The following is a 17,961-nucleotide window of genomic DNA, read 5'->3' as shown; positions in this document are numbered from 1 at the left end:
CATGACCATCTTTTATCAGAAATGTGTTTTGCAAGTGTTTTCTCCCAGTCTGTAGTTTGTCTTTTCATTCTCTTGAAAGTGTCTTTTACAGAGTAGAAGTTATTAATTTTAATGAAGTCCCACTTATCAATGTTTTCTTTCATGCATTGTGCTTTTGGTGTTTTGTCTAAAAAGTCATCATCAAACTCTAGGTCACTTAGATTTTCTCCTACACTTTTTTCCTAGGAGTTTTATAGTTTTGCGTTTTACATTTAGGTCTGTGATCCATGTTCAGTTAATTTTTGTGAAAAGTGTAAGGTCTGTCTAGATTTCATTTTTTTTGCCTGTAGATGTCCAGTTGTTTCTGCACCATTTGTTGAAGACTATCTTTTCTCCAGTGAATTGCCTTTGCTCTTTCGTCAGAAGATTACTTGAATGCATTTGTGTGTGTTTATTTTTGGACTCTGTTCCATTGATCTGTTTGTTCTTTTATCAATATCACACTGTCTTGATTACTGTAGCTTTATAGTAACTAGTAAAGTTGGATAGTGTCAGTCCTCTGACCTTGTTCTTTAATATTGTGTTGGCTCTTCTGGATCTTTGCCTCTCCCTAATCAATTTGTCGATATCCACAAAATAACTTGCTGAGATCTTGGATTGGCATTGCATTGAGTCTGTAGATCAAGTTGGGAAGAACTGACATCTTGACAATATTGAGTCTTCCAGTCCACATATATGGAATATCTCTGCATTTATTTAGATGTTCTTTGATTTCTTTCATCAGAGTTGTGTACTTTTCCTCATATAGGTCTTGTACCTATATTAGATTTATACCTAAGTATTTCGTTTTTTGTGTTCTAGTGTAAATGGTATTTGGAGGGTTTTTTGGTCTATTCTTGTGGATTTTATATGTAGACAATGTATCATCTGTTAACAAAGACAGTTTTATTTCTTCCTTCCCAATCTGCATATCCTTGTTCCTTTTCTTGTCTTATTATTGCATTAGCTAGGACTTCCAGTATGGTGTTAAATAGGAATGGGGACATCCTTGCCTTGTTCCTCATCTTAGCAGGAAAGCATCTAGTTAGCTCTAGGTTATTTGTTGATGTTCTTTATCAAGTTAAGGAAGTTCCCCTATAGTCCTAGTTTGCTGGCAGTTTTTTTGTGAATAAGTTTGCTGAAGATATTTTTTTTTTTTAAAGATTGACACCTGAGCTAACTCTGTTGCTAATCTTTTTTTTTCTCTTCTCCCCAAAGCCCCACAGTACATAGTTGTATATTCTAGTTGTAGGTCCTTCTAGTTGTGCTATGTGGGACGCTGCCTCACCATGGCCTAACGAGTGGTGCCATGTCCACAGCCAGGATCTGAAATGTTGAAACCCCAGGTTGCTGAACTTAACCACTCTGCCACTGGGCCAGCCCTGCTGAAAGTTTTTATTGTGAATTTATCAATGAATGAGAGTTGGGTTTTGTCAAATGCTTTTCCTGCATCTGTTGATATGATCATATGATATTTCTTCTTTGCCTGCTGATGTGATGGATTACATTAATTGATTTTTTTTTTTAAAGATTTTATTTTTTCCTTTTTCTCCCCAAAGCCCCCCGGTACATAGTTGTGTATTCTTCGTTGTGGGTTCTTCTAGTTGTGGTATGTGGGATGCTGCCTCAGCGTGGTCTGACGAGCAGTGCCATGTCCGCGCCCAGGATTCGAACCAATGAAACACTGGGCCGCCTGCAGCGGAGTGCGCGAACTTAACCACTCGGCCACGGGGCCAGCCCCACATTAATTGATTTTTTTGAGTGTTGAGTCCGTCTTGCATACCTGGAATAAATAACATTTTGTCGTGATAAATAATTCTTTTTATACACTTTTGGATGTAATTTACTAATATTTTGTTGAAGATGACAGATGTTGATCTGTAGTTTTCCTTTCTTGTAATTTCTTTGGTTTTGGTGTTAGTCTAATACTGGCCTCATGGAATGAGTTAAGAAGTATTCCCTCTGTTTCTCTTTTCTTGAAGAGATTGTAGAGAATTGGTATAGTTTCTTCCTTAAATATTTGGCAGAATTCACCAGTGAACCCATCTGGGCCTGATGCTTTCTATTTGGGAATGTTACTAATTATCGATTCAATTTCTTGAATAGATAGATATAGGCCTGTTCAGATTATCTGTGTGCTCTTGTGTGAGTTTTGTTAGATTGTATCTTTTAAGGAATTGGTCCGTTTCACTGAGGTTGTCAAATTTGTGGGCATAGAATTATTCATAATATTCTTTTATTATCCTTTTAATATCTGTAGGATCAGAGTGATGTCCCTTTTTTCATTTCTCATCTTAGTAATGTGTCTTTTCTCTCTTTTTCTTTGTTAACCTAACTAGAGGTTTATCAATTTTATTGATCTTTTCAAAGAACCAGACTTTTGGTTTCATAGATTTTCCCCTATTGATTTCCTTTTTTCTCTTGCACTGGTTTATGCTCTAATTTTTCTTTTTCTTCTGTATTCTTTGGATTTAATTTTCTCCTCTTCTTCTAGTTTCCTAAGGTGAAAATTTAGCTGATTGATTTTAGGCTTTTCTTTTTTAACATATTCATTTAATGCTGTAAATTTCCCTTTAAGCACTGCTTTTGCTGCATCCCCGAGTTTTTAAGTTATTTTTCATTTTCATTTAGTTGAAAATATATATATGTATTTTTTTAAAGATTTTGTCTTTTCCTTTTTCTTCCCAAAGCCCCCTGGTACATAGTTGTATATTCTTCGTTGTGGGTCCTCCTAGTTGTGGCATGTGGGATGCTGCCTCAGCGTGGTCTGCTGAGCACTGCCATGTCCGCACCGAGGATTCGAACCAACGAAACACTGGGCCGCCTGCAGCGGAGCACGCGAACTTAACCACTTGGCCACAGGGCCAGCCCCGAAAATATTTTTAAATTTCTCTTGAAACTTTTTCTTTGACGCATGTATTATTTAAAAGTGTGTTGTTTAATCTCCAAGTGTTTTGGGGATTTCCAGCAGTCTTTTTGTTATTGATATCTAGTTTAATTTCATTGCAGTTTGAGAGCATACTTTGTATGATTTCTATTCTTTTAATTTTGTTATGCTGTGTTTTAGGCCCAGAATGTAGTCTCTTTTGGTAAATGGTCCATGTGAGCTCAAGAAGACTATGTATTCTGCTGTTGTTGAAGGAAGTTGTTGATAGATGTCAGTTATATCCAGTTAATTGATGGTGCTGTTGAATTCTAACTGATTTCCTGCCTGTTGGATCTGTCCATTACTGAGAGAGAGATCTTGAAGTCTCCAGATAAAATAGTGGATTCATCTTTTTCTCCTTGCAGTTCTATCAGTTTTTGCCTCAGGTATTTTGATCCTCTCTTGTTAGGCTCATGTACATTAAGAACTATTATGTCTTCTTGGAGAATTAACTTGTTTATTATTACGTAATACTCCTCTTTATTCTGATAGTTTTGCTTGTCCAAAGTCCACTTTGTCTGAAATTGGTATAGCTACTCCAGCTTTTTTTTTCAATTTTTATTGAGGTATAATATTAGTTTCGCGGGTAAAACATAATGATTTGATATTTGTATACACTGAACTCCAGCTTTCTTTTGATTAGTGGTAGCATGGTGTAGTTTTCTCCATCCTTTTACTTTTAATCTATCTGTGTCTTTATTTTTAAAGTGAGTTTCTTCTAGACAACATGTAGTTGGATCTTATCTTTATGTCCACCTTGACAGTCTGTTTCAATTAGTATATTTCAACCATGGACGTTTAAAGCGATTATTAATACAGTTGGATTAATATCTACCATATTTGTTACTATTTTCTATTCATCTCCCTGTTTTTGTCTTTTTTTTTGTCTTCCAGTCTTTTTCTGCCCTTTGGTTTTAATTGAGCATTCTATATTATTCTGTTTTTCTCAGTGTATCAATGACACTTTTAAAACGTTTTTAGTGGTTGCCCTTGAGTTTGCAGTATACCTTTGCAACTAATCCAAGCTGCCTTTCAAATAGTGCTGTACCACATCACATGTACTGTACGTACTTATAACAGAGTATTCCTAATTCTTCCCTTCTTTCCCTTTTAACATTGCTGTCATTCATTTCACTTATCCATAACCTATAACCTGTAACTGTGAATACATTATACTATTTTGAACAAACTATTATCTGTTAGATCAGTTAAGAATAATAAAATGTTATTTTACCTTTATTTATTTTTCTCTAACATTCTTTTTTCTTTATCTAAATCCAAGTTCCTGACTTATATAATTTCCCTTCTTTCTGACAATTTATTTTAAAATTTATTGCAAGACAGGTCTCTTGGCAACAAATTCCCTTGATTTATGTTTGCCTGAGGAAGTCTTTATTTCTCCTTTATTTTGAAGGCATTCTTGCTGGATACAGAATTCTGGGTTGGTGGGGTTTTTTCTTTTGGACTCTTTATTTCACTCTGCTCTCCCTGCTTGCATGGTTTCTGAAGAGAGGTTCAATGTAATTCTCATCCTTGCTCTTCTATAGGTAATTGTCTTGTACTTCTTAGTTATTCTGCTTTTTTAAATTCTTTTTCTTTTTGCATATTAGTTTTGGAAGTTTCTATTGACATTTCTTTAAGCTCGTTGATTTTCTTTCTTTGGTTATGTCCGGTCTAATGATAAGTCTGTCAAAGGCATTTTTCATTTTTGTTACAATGTTTTTGATTTCTAACATTTCTTTTTGCTTTCTTAGTATTTCCAACTCTGCTTATGTTACCCATCTGTTCTTGCGTGTTGTCTACTATTTCTGTTACATCCTTTAGCATATGAACCATAGTTGTTTTAAATTCCCGGTCTGACAATTCCCATATCCCTGCTGTATCTGAGTGTGGTTCTGGTGCTTGCTCTCTTTGTTCAAACTGTGTTTTTGATATGCCCTGTAAGTTTTTTTTGAAAGCTGGACATGATGTACTAGGTAAAAGGAGCTGAGGCAAATATGCCTTTAGCATGGGGTTATGCTTATCTGGCTAGAAGTTAGTCTGTGCATTACTCTAGTAGCTGTAGGTGCCAGAGGGCTAAAATTTCCTCTAGTGTCTTTGTTTTTGTCTCCCTGGTTGTTTTGGGTTTCCCTAGGTACTTAAACAAGGTCTAAGACGTGCAGTTTTTTCAGTTGTATTTCCCTGTTATACAGGAGCCCTGCTGATGCAGTGGTAAGGTATTAGGGGAGAAGAATTGCTGATCATAGACCTATGATTAGGTTTCAGTCTTTTAGTGTGCCTTTGCCCTTGGGCTGTCACCATCACAGGTGCTTCTCAGTCCCTTCCCTTGGGCAAGACAGGAAAGCTAAAGAGGTCTGGAGTTGGGCATTTCTCTTCCCCTAGGTTAGTTAGGTTCTGGTGAAGTAGGTTAGGCTTTGGTAAAATAGTTTCTCTTGAGGGAAGGCCTTGTTAATAAGACAGAATGCTCCATGCATATTTCAAAATGGCTACTTTATCCCTTTTTCTGCCAGAAGCATGAGGAAGTTTTTCTCCAGTTGTCACTGTGAAAATCTGGTAGAGCTCATGGAAGTAAAACTCAAAAAATTGTCAGGGCCCTCCTAGAGTCTTGACTGTCAGACCTGTGCACACTGAGACTCAAGGATTCATCACTCACAGTTGAAGTTTTCCTACCCCAGTGTTGTTTCCCAGAGAGGTTTCTGTTCTTGGGCTTCTTCACCAGTAGGTTGTGATTCTCTGTATCTGACCAATTATGGGGGAAGTGGTTTGCCCTGTGACTTCAGTTCTCTGATGGATCTAAGAAGAGTTGTTGGTTTTCAGGTTGTTTAACTTTGTTCTTGTGTGGATGAGAGTGATGACTTCCAAGCTCCTTACATGCTGGACTGGAAACTATCCTATGAATTTTGACAGGTTGTATTTTTATAATTAATCAGTTCAAAATATTTTCTTTTATCTCTCGTGATTTGTTTTTTGACGTGAGTTGTGTTGTTTTGAGTGTATGTGTGAGGAGAACTGCCCCTGAGCTAACGTCTGTTACCAGTTTTCCTCTTTTTGCTTGAGGAAGATTGTTGCTGAGCTAACATCTGTGCCAGCCTTCCTCTGTTTTTGTATGTGGGGTGCCGCAACAGCATGGCTTGATGAGTGGTGCATAGGTCTGCGCCTTGGATCTGAACCCATGAACCCCAGGCCACCAAAGTGGAGCATGCAAACTTAACCACTATGCTACTGGCCTGCCCCGGACATGTGGGTTTTTTATAAGCAGGTGGTTTAACTTTTAAATGTGTGAGGATTTTTCAGCTATTTTAATTCCATTGTGGTCAGAAAATGTACTCTGTGTTCCAATCCTTTTAAATTTTTGAAGCTTGTTTTATGGCCTAGCTTATGGTCTGTCTTGGAACAGCGTGTCATATACACTTGTATTTTGCAATTGTTGATTGCAGTTTTTCGTAAATGTCACTTAGATTAAGATGGTTGCTGTGATTCAGATTTTTGTTTTTGCTCAACTTTTTCTAGTTCTATCAATTGCTGAGAGGAGTGTTAAATCTCCAACTCTGTGAGTTTGTTTCCTTCTTTCTTTGATTTTGTTCATTTTGCTTCATGTACTTTGAAGCTCTGTTAGGTGTACACACATTTATGATTGTTGTCTTCCCAATGAATTGACCCTTTTGTCATTTTGGAATATTCTGCATCATCTCTGATAATACGCTATACCTTGAAATCTACTTTATTTGAAATTAATATAGTCACTCCAGCCTTCGTATGCTTTACTGTTGCCTTCAACCTGTCTTTATATGTAAAATTCATCTCTTGTAGGTCTTGCTTTTTGTCCATTCTGACACTCTTTACCTTTAGAGTGTTTATTCAATTTACATTTTATGTAATTCTTGTCAAGGTTGGATTTAGGACGGTTTTCTGTTTGTATCCTCTGGTCTTTATTTTTCTCTTCCTCCTTTCTTGCCTTCCTTCGAATTTTCTTAATCTTTTTTTATAATTCAACTTACTCTGTTGAGTTTATAGCTATACTTCCTTCCTTGCATTATTATTCTTTTAGTGGTTGCTATAGAGATTGTACTATACTTAAGGCTAATTTTGTATCACGTTAGGTTAAACCTCAGAACCTATGTGAGTCCATATAGGTCCATTTCTGCCCTTGTCCTTTATGTTATAAGGTGTCATATATATTGTAGTCACATGTGTTATTAACCTCACAGTCTAGTATTATAATTTTTGCTTTAAACACTCATCTGTATTTTATAGAAATTGAGGAGGAAAATAGTCTTTTATGTTTCCTCATTTATCATTTCCAATATTCTTTATTCTTTTCTGAAAATGCATGTTTCCATCTGTGTTATTTTTCCCCTCAACCTGAACAACCTTTTTTAAACATTTTTTATAGTGTCAGTCTATTGGTGAGGAGTTCTCTTAGTTTTCTTTTATCTGGAAATATGTTTATTCGTCTTTGTTCTTGAAAGGTATTTTCTTGGGAATGGAATTCTGGGTTGACTGGTGTGTTTGTTTTCTTTTCAGCATTTTAAAGATGTCACATCACTGTCTTCTTTTCTCTCTTGTTTCTGATTTGAAGTCAGTATTCATATGTATTCTTGTTCTTTATGTGATGTGTTATTTTTCTCTGGCTGCTGGGTTACTTTGCATTTATCTGCTTGGGATTCTGAGAGCTTCTTGAATATGTAAATTGATATCTTTCACCAAACTTGGGGAGTTTTTTGGCTATTATTTCATGAAATATTTTTTCTGCTTCATTTTTGTCTCTTCTTCCGGGACTCCAGTTAAATGTATCAAGGCCTTTTATTATTTTACCATGGGTTCCTGAGGGTTTGTTCTTTTTTTTTCCCTCTCTCTCTTTTGGATTGGATAGTTTCTCTTAATCTATCTTCAAGTTCACTGACTCTTTTTGTCTTTACTACTATAGTCTGGAATCATCCAGCAATTTTTTTCTTTTTTTGGTGAGGAAAATTGGCCCTGAACTAACATCTGTTGCCAGTCTTCCTCTTTTTGCTTGAGGAAGATGGTCCCTGAGCCAACATCTGTGTCAGTCCTTCTCTACCTTGTATATGGGATGCCGCCACAGCATGGCTGGATGAGCAGTGTGTAGGTCCCCACCTGGCATCTGAACCTGCAAACCCTGGGCCACCAAAGCAGAGCACATGAACTTAACCACTCTTGGCCCCCCAGCAAATTTTTTTTCAGATATATTTTTCAGCTCTAGAATGTCCTTTTAAAAAAGTTTTTTTTCTCTTGAGATTTTCTATATGTTTATTCTTTATGAGCATATTTCCTTTGTGTCCATTAGCATCATTATAACTGCTTTAAAATTTTTGCTAAGTCCAGATCTGTTTCATCTTGCAGCTGGTCTCCATTGATTCCCTTTTGGGTATTGAGTTTTGTTTTCCTATTACTTTATAGATCTGCTAAATTTGGATTGTATTCTGGATGTTATAAATGAAACCTTGTAGAGCCTCTGGATTGTCTTATATTCCTTGAGAGAGAGTGTTGATATTTACAGTTTTGTTTTAGCAAACAGTTCGTTTGATTGATTCAGACTGCAAATTCTGCCTCCCTTGCAGAGGGCAGCAGCTAAAATACTAAGTTTTTATCCTTAGCTGCACTGCTTTGAGCCTGTCCTGTGCATACCATAGTTCTAGTGACCAGCCAGAGATTAGAATTTATCTAAGAATTTGGGATTTCTTCCTTTGGCTTTCCCCTTTTCAGCATTTTCCCCTTACTTTCTAGTTGCTGTGATTGTTCCAAACTCTGTTCTCTGATTCTTCAAGCTGCCAAGACTGTGGATTTCTGTCTGTGTTGCAGCCACACTCCTCTCTTGCTTTGGCAGCCGCTGGGGCCGGCCCTCTGGCCAAAAGCCATGAATTAGAAACTCCCTGAGGGCCTTCCCTTCTTCAAGTGTTGATGCCCCCTCCAGTTTTTACCCTCTTTTGGTACTACATTGCCTTCTGGTAGTTGTTTTGTAATATTTTGTCCAAAGTTTATAGTTATTATCAGTGGGAGAGTTGGTGTAATTAAGGAACTACTCAGCTGATACCAGAAGTGGAAATTCTCCATGTTAACCATGAAAGTTGGAATTACACTAGCCTTAAAACAATAGAATGATAAGTAATATTTCTATGGTACATCTTTGTTATAAAGGCACGTTAGTGTAGATTATCTGATTTATTATGATTGCTAACGATACAATAGGCAGAATAGTAAATGCCTGGGTGCTCCTGTGCTTTGTGCCAAAATCCTGGGCAGGAAGTGAACTTGAAGTCTAAATTCAGCATAATAATGTAATAACGCAATATGATAAGTAAAGCAAGAAGTTGGAGAGGAAGATAGTAGTGGAAACTTTAGGTATGAGAAAGAATAGCAACATTCTGTGCCTTTTGGGAGATGAGAATGTCACCAGGTAAATGGACACCAAGAATAAGTATATAAAATATTGTCTTGCTAAATGGTTCTTTCAAAGATTCTCTAAATTTCAGCTAAGCTTCCTTGGATAGCCTTTTCTCTCTTCCTATTCTAAACTAGGTTGTAGTTTACCATGATCTCCCAACCTCTTATTCTTTCTCATAGGACCCATTGTTTTATTGTCTTACTTTTATTCTTTACTTTTTAAAACTTTTAAAATCATCTTCATAATATTTATCATAGCTTGTAGTTTTTAAAAACTTACTTAGTTTCTGTTTATTTATCACACTGTACGATCCGTTAGGACAGAGACCATGTTTTTGTGTGCCTAGGTCCTAGCCCAGTGTCTAACATGTGTTAGATGCTCAATCCATATTTGTTGAGGAATGAATGAATGAGTATATGTACACATAGATGCATATATACGTGAGCACCAAGGAATGCAAAGTAAGAGAGTTATCAACGTTTATTACAAGTCAGTCTTAAACTCTTCGGTAGAGTTGACTTTTGTTTTTTCAGCTAGATTTTGAAGGAAGTGATAGGTCTGAGTTGAAAGTTATTGAGGGAATGCTCCAAATTGGGAGGAAGAAAGCAGTGGCAAGATTTGGGGAAATTAGTAAAATAATAGTGGCGAGAATTGATAACTACTTTGTAGGTTAGGAGTGAAAAATGTATATTTTTTTTATTGAGTTATTGATAGGTTACAATCTTGTGAAATTTCAATTGTACATTAATGTTTGTCAGTCATGTTGTAGGTGCACCACTTCACCCTTTGTGCCCACCCCCCACCCCACCTTTCCCCTGGTATCCACTAAACTGTTCTTGGTCCATAGTTTTAAATTCCTCATATGAGTGGAGTCATACACAGATTATCTTTCTCTTGCTGGCTTATTTCACTTAACATAATTCTCTCAAGGTCCATCCATGTTATTGCAAATGGAATGATTTTGTTCTGTTTTGCAGCTGAGTAGTATTCCATTGTATATATGTACCACATCTTCTTTATCCATTCGTCTGTTGATGGGCACTTAGGTTGCTTCCACGTCTTGGCTATTGTAAACAGTGCTGCAATAAACATTGGGGTGCACAGGACTTTTGGGATTGCTGACTTCAGGCTCTTTGGATAAATACCCAGTAGTGGGATGGCTGGATCGTATGGTAGTTCTATTTTTAGTTTTTTGAGGAATCTCCATACTGTTTTCCATAGTGGCTGCACCAGTTTGCATTCCCACCAGCAGTGTATGAGGGTTCCTTTTTCTCCACAACCTCTCCAACATTTGTTGCTATTAGTTTTAGATATTTTTGTCATTCTAACGGGTGTAAGGTGATATCTTAGTGTAGTTTTGATTTGCATTTCCCTGATGATCAGCGATGATGAGCATCTTTTCATGTGCCTATTGGCCATCAGTATATCTTCTTTGGAGAAATGTCTGTTCATGTCTCCAGCCCATTTTTTGATTGGGTTGTTTGATGTTTTGTGGTTGAGTTGCGAGAGTTCTTTATATCTTAAGGCTATTAAACCTTTGTCAGATATATGACTTGCAAATATTTTTTCCCAGTTAGTGGGTTGTTTTTTTGTTTCAATCCTGTTTTCATTTGCCTTGAAGAAGCTCTTTAATCTGTGAAGTCCCATTTGTTTATTCTTTCTGTTGTTTCCCTTCTCTGAGAAGGCATGGTGTCCGAAAAGATCCTTTTAATACTGATGTCAAAGAGTGTACTGCCTACGTTTTCTTCCAGAAGCCTTATAGTTTCAGGTCTCACCTTTAGGTCTTTGATCCATTTTGAGTTTATTTTGGTGAATGGTGAAAAAGAATGGTCAATTTTCATTCTTTTACATGTGGCTTTCCAGTTTTCCCAGCACCATTTGTTGAAAAGACTTTCTTTTCTCCATTGTATGCCCTCAGCTCCTTTGTCAAAGATAAGCTGTCCATAGATGTGTGGTTTTATTTCTGGGCTTTCAATTCTGTTCCATTGATCTGTGCATCTGTTTTTGTACCAGTACCATGCTGTTTTGATTACTGTAGCTTTGTAGTATGTTTTGAAGTCTGGGATTGTGATGCCTCCCGTTTTGTTCTTTTTTCTCAGGATTGCTTTAGCAATTCGGGGTCTTTTGTTGCCCCATATGAATTTTAGGATTCTTTGTTCTAATTCTGTAAAGAATGTCATTGGGATTCTGATTGGGATGGCGTTGAATCTGTAGATTGCTTTAGGTAGAATGGACATTTTAACTATGTTTATTCTTCCAATCCACGTACATGGAATGTCTTTCCATCTCCTTATGTTGTCATCCAATTCTCTCAGAAAGGCCTTGTAATTTTCATTATATAGGTCCTTCACTTCCTTAGTTAAATTTACCCCAAGGTATTTTATTCTTTTTGTTGCGATTGTGAATGGTATTGTATTCTTGAGTTCTTTTTCTGTTGGTTCATTGCTGGAGTATAGAAATGCTACTGATTTATGCAAGTTGATTTTATACCCTGCAACTTTGCTGTAGTTGTTGATTACTTCTAACAGTTTTCCAATGGATTCTTTGGGGTTTTCTATATATAAGATCATGTTGTCTGCAAACAGCGAGAGTTTCACTTCTTCCCTCCCTATTTGGATTCCTTTTATTCCTTTTTCTTGCCTGATTGCTCTGGCCAGGACCTCCAGTACTATGTTAAATAAGAGTGGTGATAGAGGGCATCCGTGTCTTGTTCCTGTTTTCAGGGGGATGGGGTTCAGTTTTTGCCCATTGAGTATGATGTTGGCTATGGGTTTGTCGTATATGGTCTTTATTATGTTGAGGTAGTTTCCTTCTATGCCCATTTTGTTCAGAGTTTTTATCATAAATGGCTGTTGGATCTTGTCAAATGCCTTCTCTGCATCTATTGAGATGATCATGTGGTTTTTATTCCTCAGTTTGTTGATGTGGTGTATCACGTTGATTGATTTGCGGATGTTGAACCATCCCTGTGTCCCTGGTATGAATCCCACCTGATCCTGATGTATGATTCTTTTGATGAATTGCTGAATTCTGGTTGCCAAAATTTTGTTTAGAATTTTTGCATCTATGTTCATCAGTGATATTGGCCTGTAGTTCTCTTTTTTCGTGGTGTCCTTGTCAGGTTTTGGTATCAGCGTGATGTTGGCCTCATAGAATGTGTTAGGAAGTGTTCCATCTTCCCTAATTTTTTGGAATAGCTTGAAAAGGATAGGTATTAAATCCTCTCTGAAAGTTTGGTAGAATTCCCCAGGAAAGCCATCTGGTCCTGGGGTTTTATTCTTTGGGATGTTTTTGATTGCTGTTTCAATCTCTTTCCCTGTGATTGGTCTGTTCAAATTGTCTGCCTCTTCTTGAGTGAGCTTTGGGAGATTGTAGGAGTCCAGGAATTTATCCATTTCCTCTAGGTTATCCATTCTGTTGGCATATAGTTTTTTGTAGTATTCTCTTATAATCTGTTGTATTTCTGCAGAGTCTGTTGTTATTTCTCCTCGCTCATTTCTGATTTTGTTTATTTGAGCTTTCTCCCTTTTTTTCTTTGTAAGTCTGGCTAGTGGTTTGTCAATTTTATTTATCTTCTCAAAAATCCAGCTCTTTGTCTCATTGATCCTTTCTACTGCCTTTTTCGTTTCAATAGTATTTATTTCTGCTCTGATTTTTATTATTTCTCTCCTTCTGCTGACTTTGGGCTTCATTTGTTCTTTTTTCTCTAGTTCAGTTAGGTGTACTTTAAGGTTGCTTATTTGGGATTTTTCTTGTTTGTTAAGATGTGCCTGTATTGCAATGAATTTTCCTCTTAATACAGCTTTTGCTGTATCCCATATGAGTTGCTATGGCATGGTATCATTTTCATTTGTTTCCAGGTATTTTTTTATTTCTTCTTTAATTTCTTCAGTGATCCATTGCTTGTTCAGTAGTGTGTTGTTTAGTCTCCACATCTTTGTGCCTTTCTCTGCTTTTTTCTTGTAATTAATTTCTAGCCTTATAGCACTATGATCTGAGAAGATGCTTGTTATTATTTCAATTTTTTTAAATTTGTAGAGGCTTGCCTTGTTTCCCAACATATGGTCTATCCTAGAGAATGTTCCATGTGCACTTGAGAAGAATGTGTATTCAGCTCCTTCAGGGTGGAGTGATCTATATATGTCTATTAAGTCCAATTGTTTTAGTTTTTCATTCAGCTCCACTATTTCCTTGTTGATTTTCTGTCTGGATGATCTGTCCATTGATGTGAGTGGGGTGTTGAGGTCCCCTACTATTATTGTGTTGTTTTTAACATCTTCCTTTAGGTCTGTTAATAGTTGCTTTATGAATCTTGGTGCTCCTGTGTTGGGTGCATAGATATTTATAAGCGTTATTTCTTCTTGATGAAGTGTCCCTTTGATCATTATACATTGTCCCTCTGTGTCTCTCTTTACCTGTCTTATTTTGAAATCCACTTGGTCTGATATGAGAATTGCAACACCTGCCTTTTTTTCCTTGCTATTTGCTTGAAGTATTGTCCTCCATCCCTTCACCCTGAGTCTGTGTTTGTCCTTGGGGCTGAGGTGTGTTTCCTGGAGGCAACAAATTGTTGGATCTTGTTCTTTAATCCATTTTGCCACTCTGTGTCTTTTTATTGGAGAGTTCAATCCGTTCACATTGAGAGTGATTATTGATGCATGTGGACTTAATGCTGTTAATCTGTCGCTCATTATCTTGTTTTCCTGTTTTTCTTTTCCTGTGTGCTTTATCCTACCCATTTAATACTGCAATTTCTTATGCTGGGTTTCTTAGATTTTTCCTTATTTATGACTTGTGACTCTGTTCTGTACTTTATTTTAGTGTCTACCTTGAAGTTTGTATTTAGAATCTCGTGTATAATATAGTCTATTCTCTGGTGGTCTCTTACCTACTTGACCAATACTGATTTAGACCCTTTGCTCTTCCCCTCCTAAATAATTATTTTCATTTTTTATTCCAACTCATCTTATTCATTTGTAGTTAGAGTGCTAAGATCGTCCTTGTTTTGGTAGTTTCCTTATTTTTACCCTAATGCTATAATTGAATATTTGCTATCCTGTTGTGGTTCTATCGTTTGGTCTCCCTAGTCTATGGATTGTGTCCCCTTTCTCCCTTTTTTCTTTTTTCAAGTATGAGAGCCTTCTTGAGGATTTCTTGTATGGAGGGCTTTTAGTTACAAATTCCCTTAACTTTTGTTTGTCTGGAAAAGATTTAATTTCTCCCTCATATCTGAAGGAAATTCTTGCTGGATAGAGTCTTCTTGGCTGAAGGTTTTTATCCTTTAAAGCTTTGAATATATCGCTCCATTCTCTCCTAGCTTGTAGGGTTTCTGTAGAGAAATCCGCTGACAGTCTGATAGGGGCTCCTTTATAGGTTATTCTCTTTTTTTTCCTTACTTCCCTGAGTATTCTCTCCTTATCATTCCTATTTGCCAACTTTACTACTATGTGCCTTGGGGTAGCTCTTTTTACATTGAGAAATCTAGGAGATCTAAAACCCTCCTCTACACACATTTCTCTGTTAATCCCTAGATTTGGGAAGTTCTCTTCAATAATTTCGTTAAGCACACTTTCTGCTCCATTTTCCTTTTCCATATTCTCGGGAATTCCTATGATCCTTATGTTCTTACTCCTCATTGAATCCATTATCTCTCGGAGATTTTCCTCATTTTTTTTAATTCTTAGTTCTCTTTCTTCCTCTGTCTGGTGCCATTCAGCCTGTCTGTCCTCGATTATGCTGATTTGCTCCTCTATGTTGTGTCCACGGGCATTCAGGGAATCCGTATTCTGTTTTATCTGGTGCATTGTGTTTTTCATCTCAAGTAATTCTGTTTGATTCTTCTTTATGATTTCAATCTCTTTTGTGAAGTAACTCCAGAACTCGGCTTTCTCTCTACCTCATTGAGTTTTTTGCTTATAGCTGCTCTGAATTCATTATCACTTAGTTTACCTAATTCCAAGTCCTCAGGACTTAATTCTGTGTTTTTATTGTTTTCCTAATGGTCTGGGGCTTTTATAAATTGCTGGATGGTAGAGGAGCGGTTTTTTCTCATGGTGGTAGAATTCAGTTGCAGTTACAGCCTGTCGCCACTAGATGGGGGTCGAGAGCAGTGTGTTAGCTCTCCGCTTGGGGCAAGATGGCTGCGCCCACTGGCTTTGCTGGCGGGGAGGGGCTGTTACACGCGCCGGTCTGGGTCAGATCAGTTCTGTTCTCTGGTCTCCCAAGGCCCTTGATTTATGGGGTCCTAACGGACGGAAGCTTTCCCCCCATCAGCGGGTCTCCACTGAATCAGCGGCAGGAGTCCTGGATGATCCCCCGGTTGCGCAGCCCCTCCCCCGCTCCTTCCCGACCCACGCCGCAGCGATCGCAGACTCTGGGGGAGGGAGCGATGTTCTCTCCTACCGTTCCAGCACCTCCGAAGGTGTAAGCAAGGTTTATGATCTCCGCCTTCTTGGAATTGTAGGTCTCTAACGAGCTGGCACTATTTTTGTTCTCTGAAATTCAGTTCTTCCAATCTTTTGTTGTATTTTGGAGGGGAGAGAATCCCGGGTCAGCTCACCCCGCCATTTTGCTCCGCCCCCCTCGAAAAATATTTTTTTATAAATAGAGAGAAAGCTACCAGATGGTAGAAAAATTTTTTTAACGAGTTAAGGCTAGGCAGAGAGTATGCAGTCCCAGAAAAATCCAGAGAACAGGAATAAAACGGTAAAAGCCGCTTGAAAAGGGTGATTCAGGCAGTGGTCTTGAGTAGTAAGACACCTGAGGCATGGAGATGAGTGATGAAAACCAGTCAGTGCTCTTTGTTCCCTCGTGCTTCTGGGTTTCATGGTTCCAAGGTCCTGAGATGATAGGGAGTTAAAATCAAGTATTTATAGGTTATTATCAGATTTCTTTGTAGTGAAACTTTCTTGTTCTACAGCTCTTGGATAAGCACAAGAATACAGAGAGCATGGTGGAGCTTCTGGACTTGTATCAGATGGAAGATGAAGCCTACAGCAGCCTTGCAGAAGCCACAACTGAACTCTATCAGTATTTACTACAGCCATTCCGAGACATGAGGGAACTTGCCATGCTACGACGACAGCAGATCAAGGTTTGTATATATTTTTAAACCTAAATAGTAGACTGCCTGTTCCATAGTTCTCAGCCTGACTGGCCATGCCTCTTAATTACTAGAGGAGCTCTTTAAAGATGCAGATATCTGGTCTGTGACTCCCCAAAGATTCTAGTTTAGTAGGTTTGGGTTACATACAGCCTGAGCACGTCATTTTAAAGCATCTCAAAAGGCGATTCTGCTGAGTAGCCAGGATTGAGAACGGCCTAGAAAGTAAAGTTGTAAATACAGTGAGATCCCCATTTTCCCATTTTTCCTATACTTCTCCTCTCCCTCTACTCTTGTCTGCCTTTTAGTGTTTGGAGTACTGTGTAATCCTAGGTTTCTTTACCAGAAGCTTTGGGAACATTTGTTTTGGGAAGACCTTGTTTTGAAGGTTCTGAAGATTTAATGGTGGAGATTTAAAATTCATGACATTTAATTTTCATGTATATAAAGTAGGTATTACATTTTTTGAGGCAAGTGTTTAAGGGTTTGGTTTTATGGCTGACCTCAAATCAATGTTACTATGTTTAATTCACATGGAAATGTTGCTGCACTAGGACATTAAAATTGTGTTTTTGTGTAATGGGTTAAATTAGAACAACGTTATGTAAGAAATGTGTATTTGAGAAAAATTAGCAGTTATTCTGAGAACTTTATGCTTGGGGACAAGGATGAGTAGTATATTTGAAAAATTATAAGAAGGTAAAGCATGTCTGTGTGTCTTTTTTCCCTTTGCTAATGAATCAGGAGATAGAACAGCACAGACTTAGTAACAAAATTGACGTACACTTCTTTATTAATACTTTTGAAAAATAATGGGTTGTCAGTCAATTTTATCATAAACTTGACATTTTTGTTAAAATGGTAATTTGTAACTAAGAATTTTTAAATGCTAGAATTTCTTCCAAATTTAAAAAAATGAGCTGTAGATGTTTGTCTGTTGAGAACTCGATTGGAAGGCCCGGAATGAACTGAATGACGTGGAGGCCCCACCGACTTCTAGACCAGGCTGCAGTGTTTAGCAGGCATAATCTGTACAGCTCAGTATTGACTGTTGTAATCTATATGCAGTTTTACTTTATACCACGGTTTGTATTGAATATTAACATTAGCAAATTGATTGAACCTGCTTGTCAGACTGTAGTGTCTACTAGCATCATTTCTTCCTCCGTTTTTCCTGGGAGGTAGGGTATAGGTGAGGAGGAACAGACGATATATTTTTAAAACTTAAAACTTTTTTAAAGGTAAAAATGGCATTTTACTACATTTTTCTGTGACATTGCCCTTCAAATGCCCCATCAGCTATAACTATTCTTTTTTCTTTTCTCTTGTCAACTTTTAAATTAGAAGTGTTTGTTAGTAAACACCTAGATTCATTTTGCGAGCTTATACAGTATAGTGTGTCAGACAAGTGGGTTAAATGGTGCTGTTACAGAAAATAGCTCATTAAATCCTTACATTTAATTGGTGCTCTTATTATCCCTACTTCATATGAGCAAACTAATACTGGGA

General features: G+C 37.4%; 1 protein-coding gene across 2 annotated transcripts in view; it reads left to right on the top strand.

Moving 5' to 3' along the window:
* Nucleotides 1-17,961, top strand: part of JMY (junction mediating and regulatory protein, p53 cofactor) — a 104,259-nt gene that overhangs the window by 23,431 nt on the left and 62,867 nt on the right. For both annotated transcript variants that reach the window (XM_023618108.2, XM_070234630.1), the window contains one exon: nucleotides 16,270-16,443. In XM_023618108.2, coding sequence (XP_023473876.1) covers nucleotides 16,270-16,443 — 174 coding nt within the window. The remainder of the gene's footprint in view (nucleotides 1-16,269; nucleotides 16,444-17,961) is intronic.

The sequence above is a fragment of the Equus caballus genome, chromosome 14 (assembly GCF_041296265.1).
Source record: "Equus caballus isolate H_3958 breed thoroughbred chromosome 14, TB-T2T, whole genome shotgun sequence".
NCBI classification, from domain to species: domain Eukaryota; kingdom Metazoa; phylum Chordata; class Mammalia; order Perissodactyla; family Equidae; genus Equus; species Equus caballus.
Note: the sequence above shows the minus strand (reverse complement) of the source record. Positions and strands in the feature narration are given on the sequence as shown.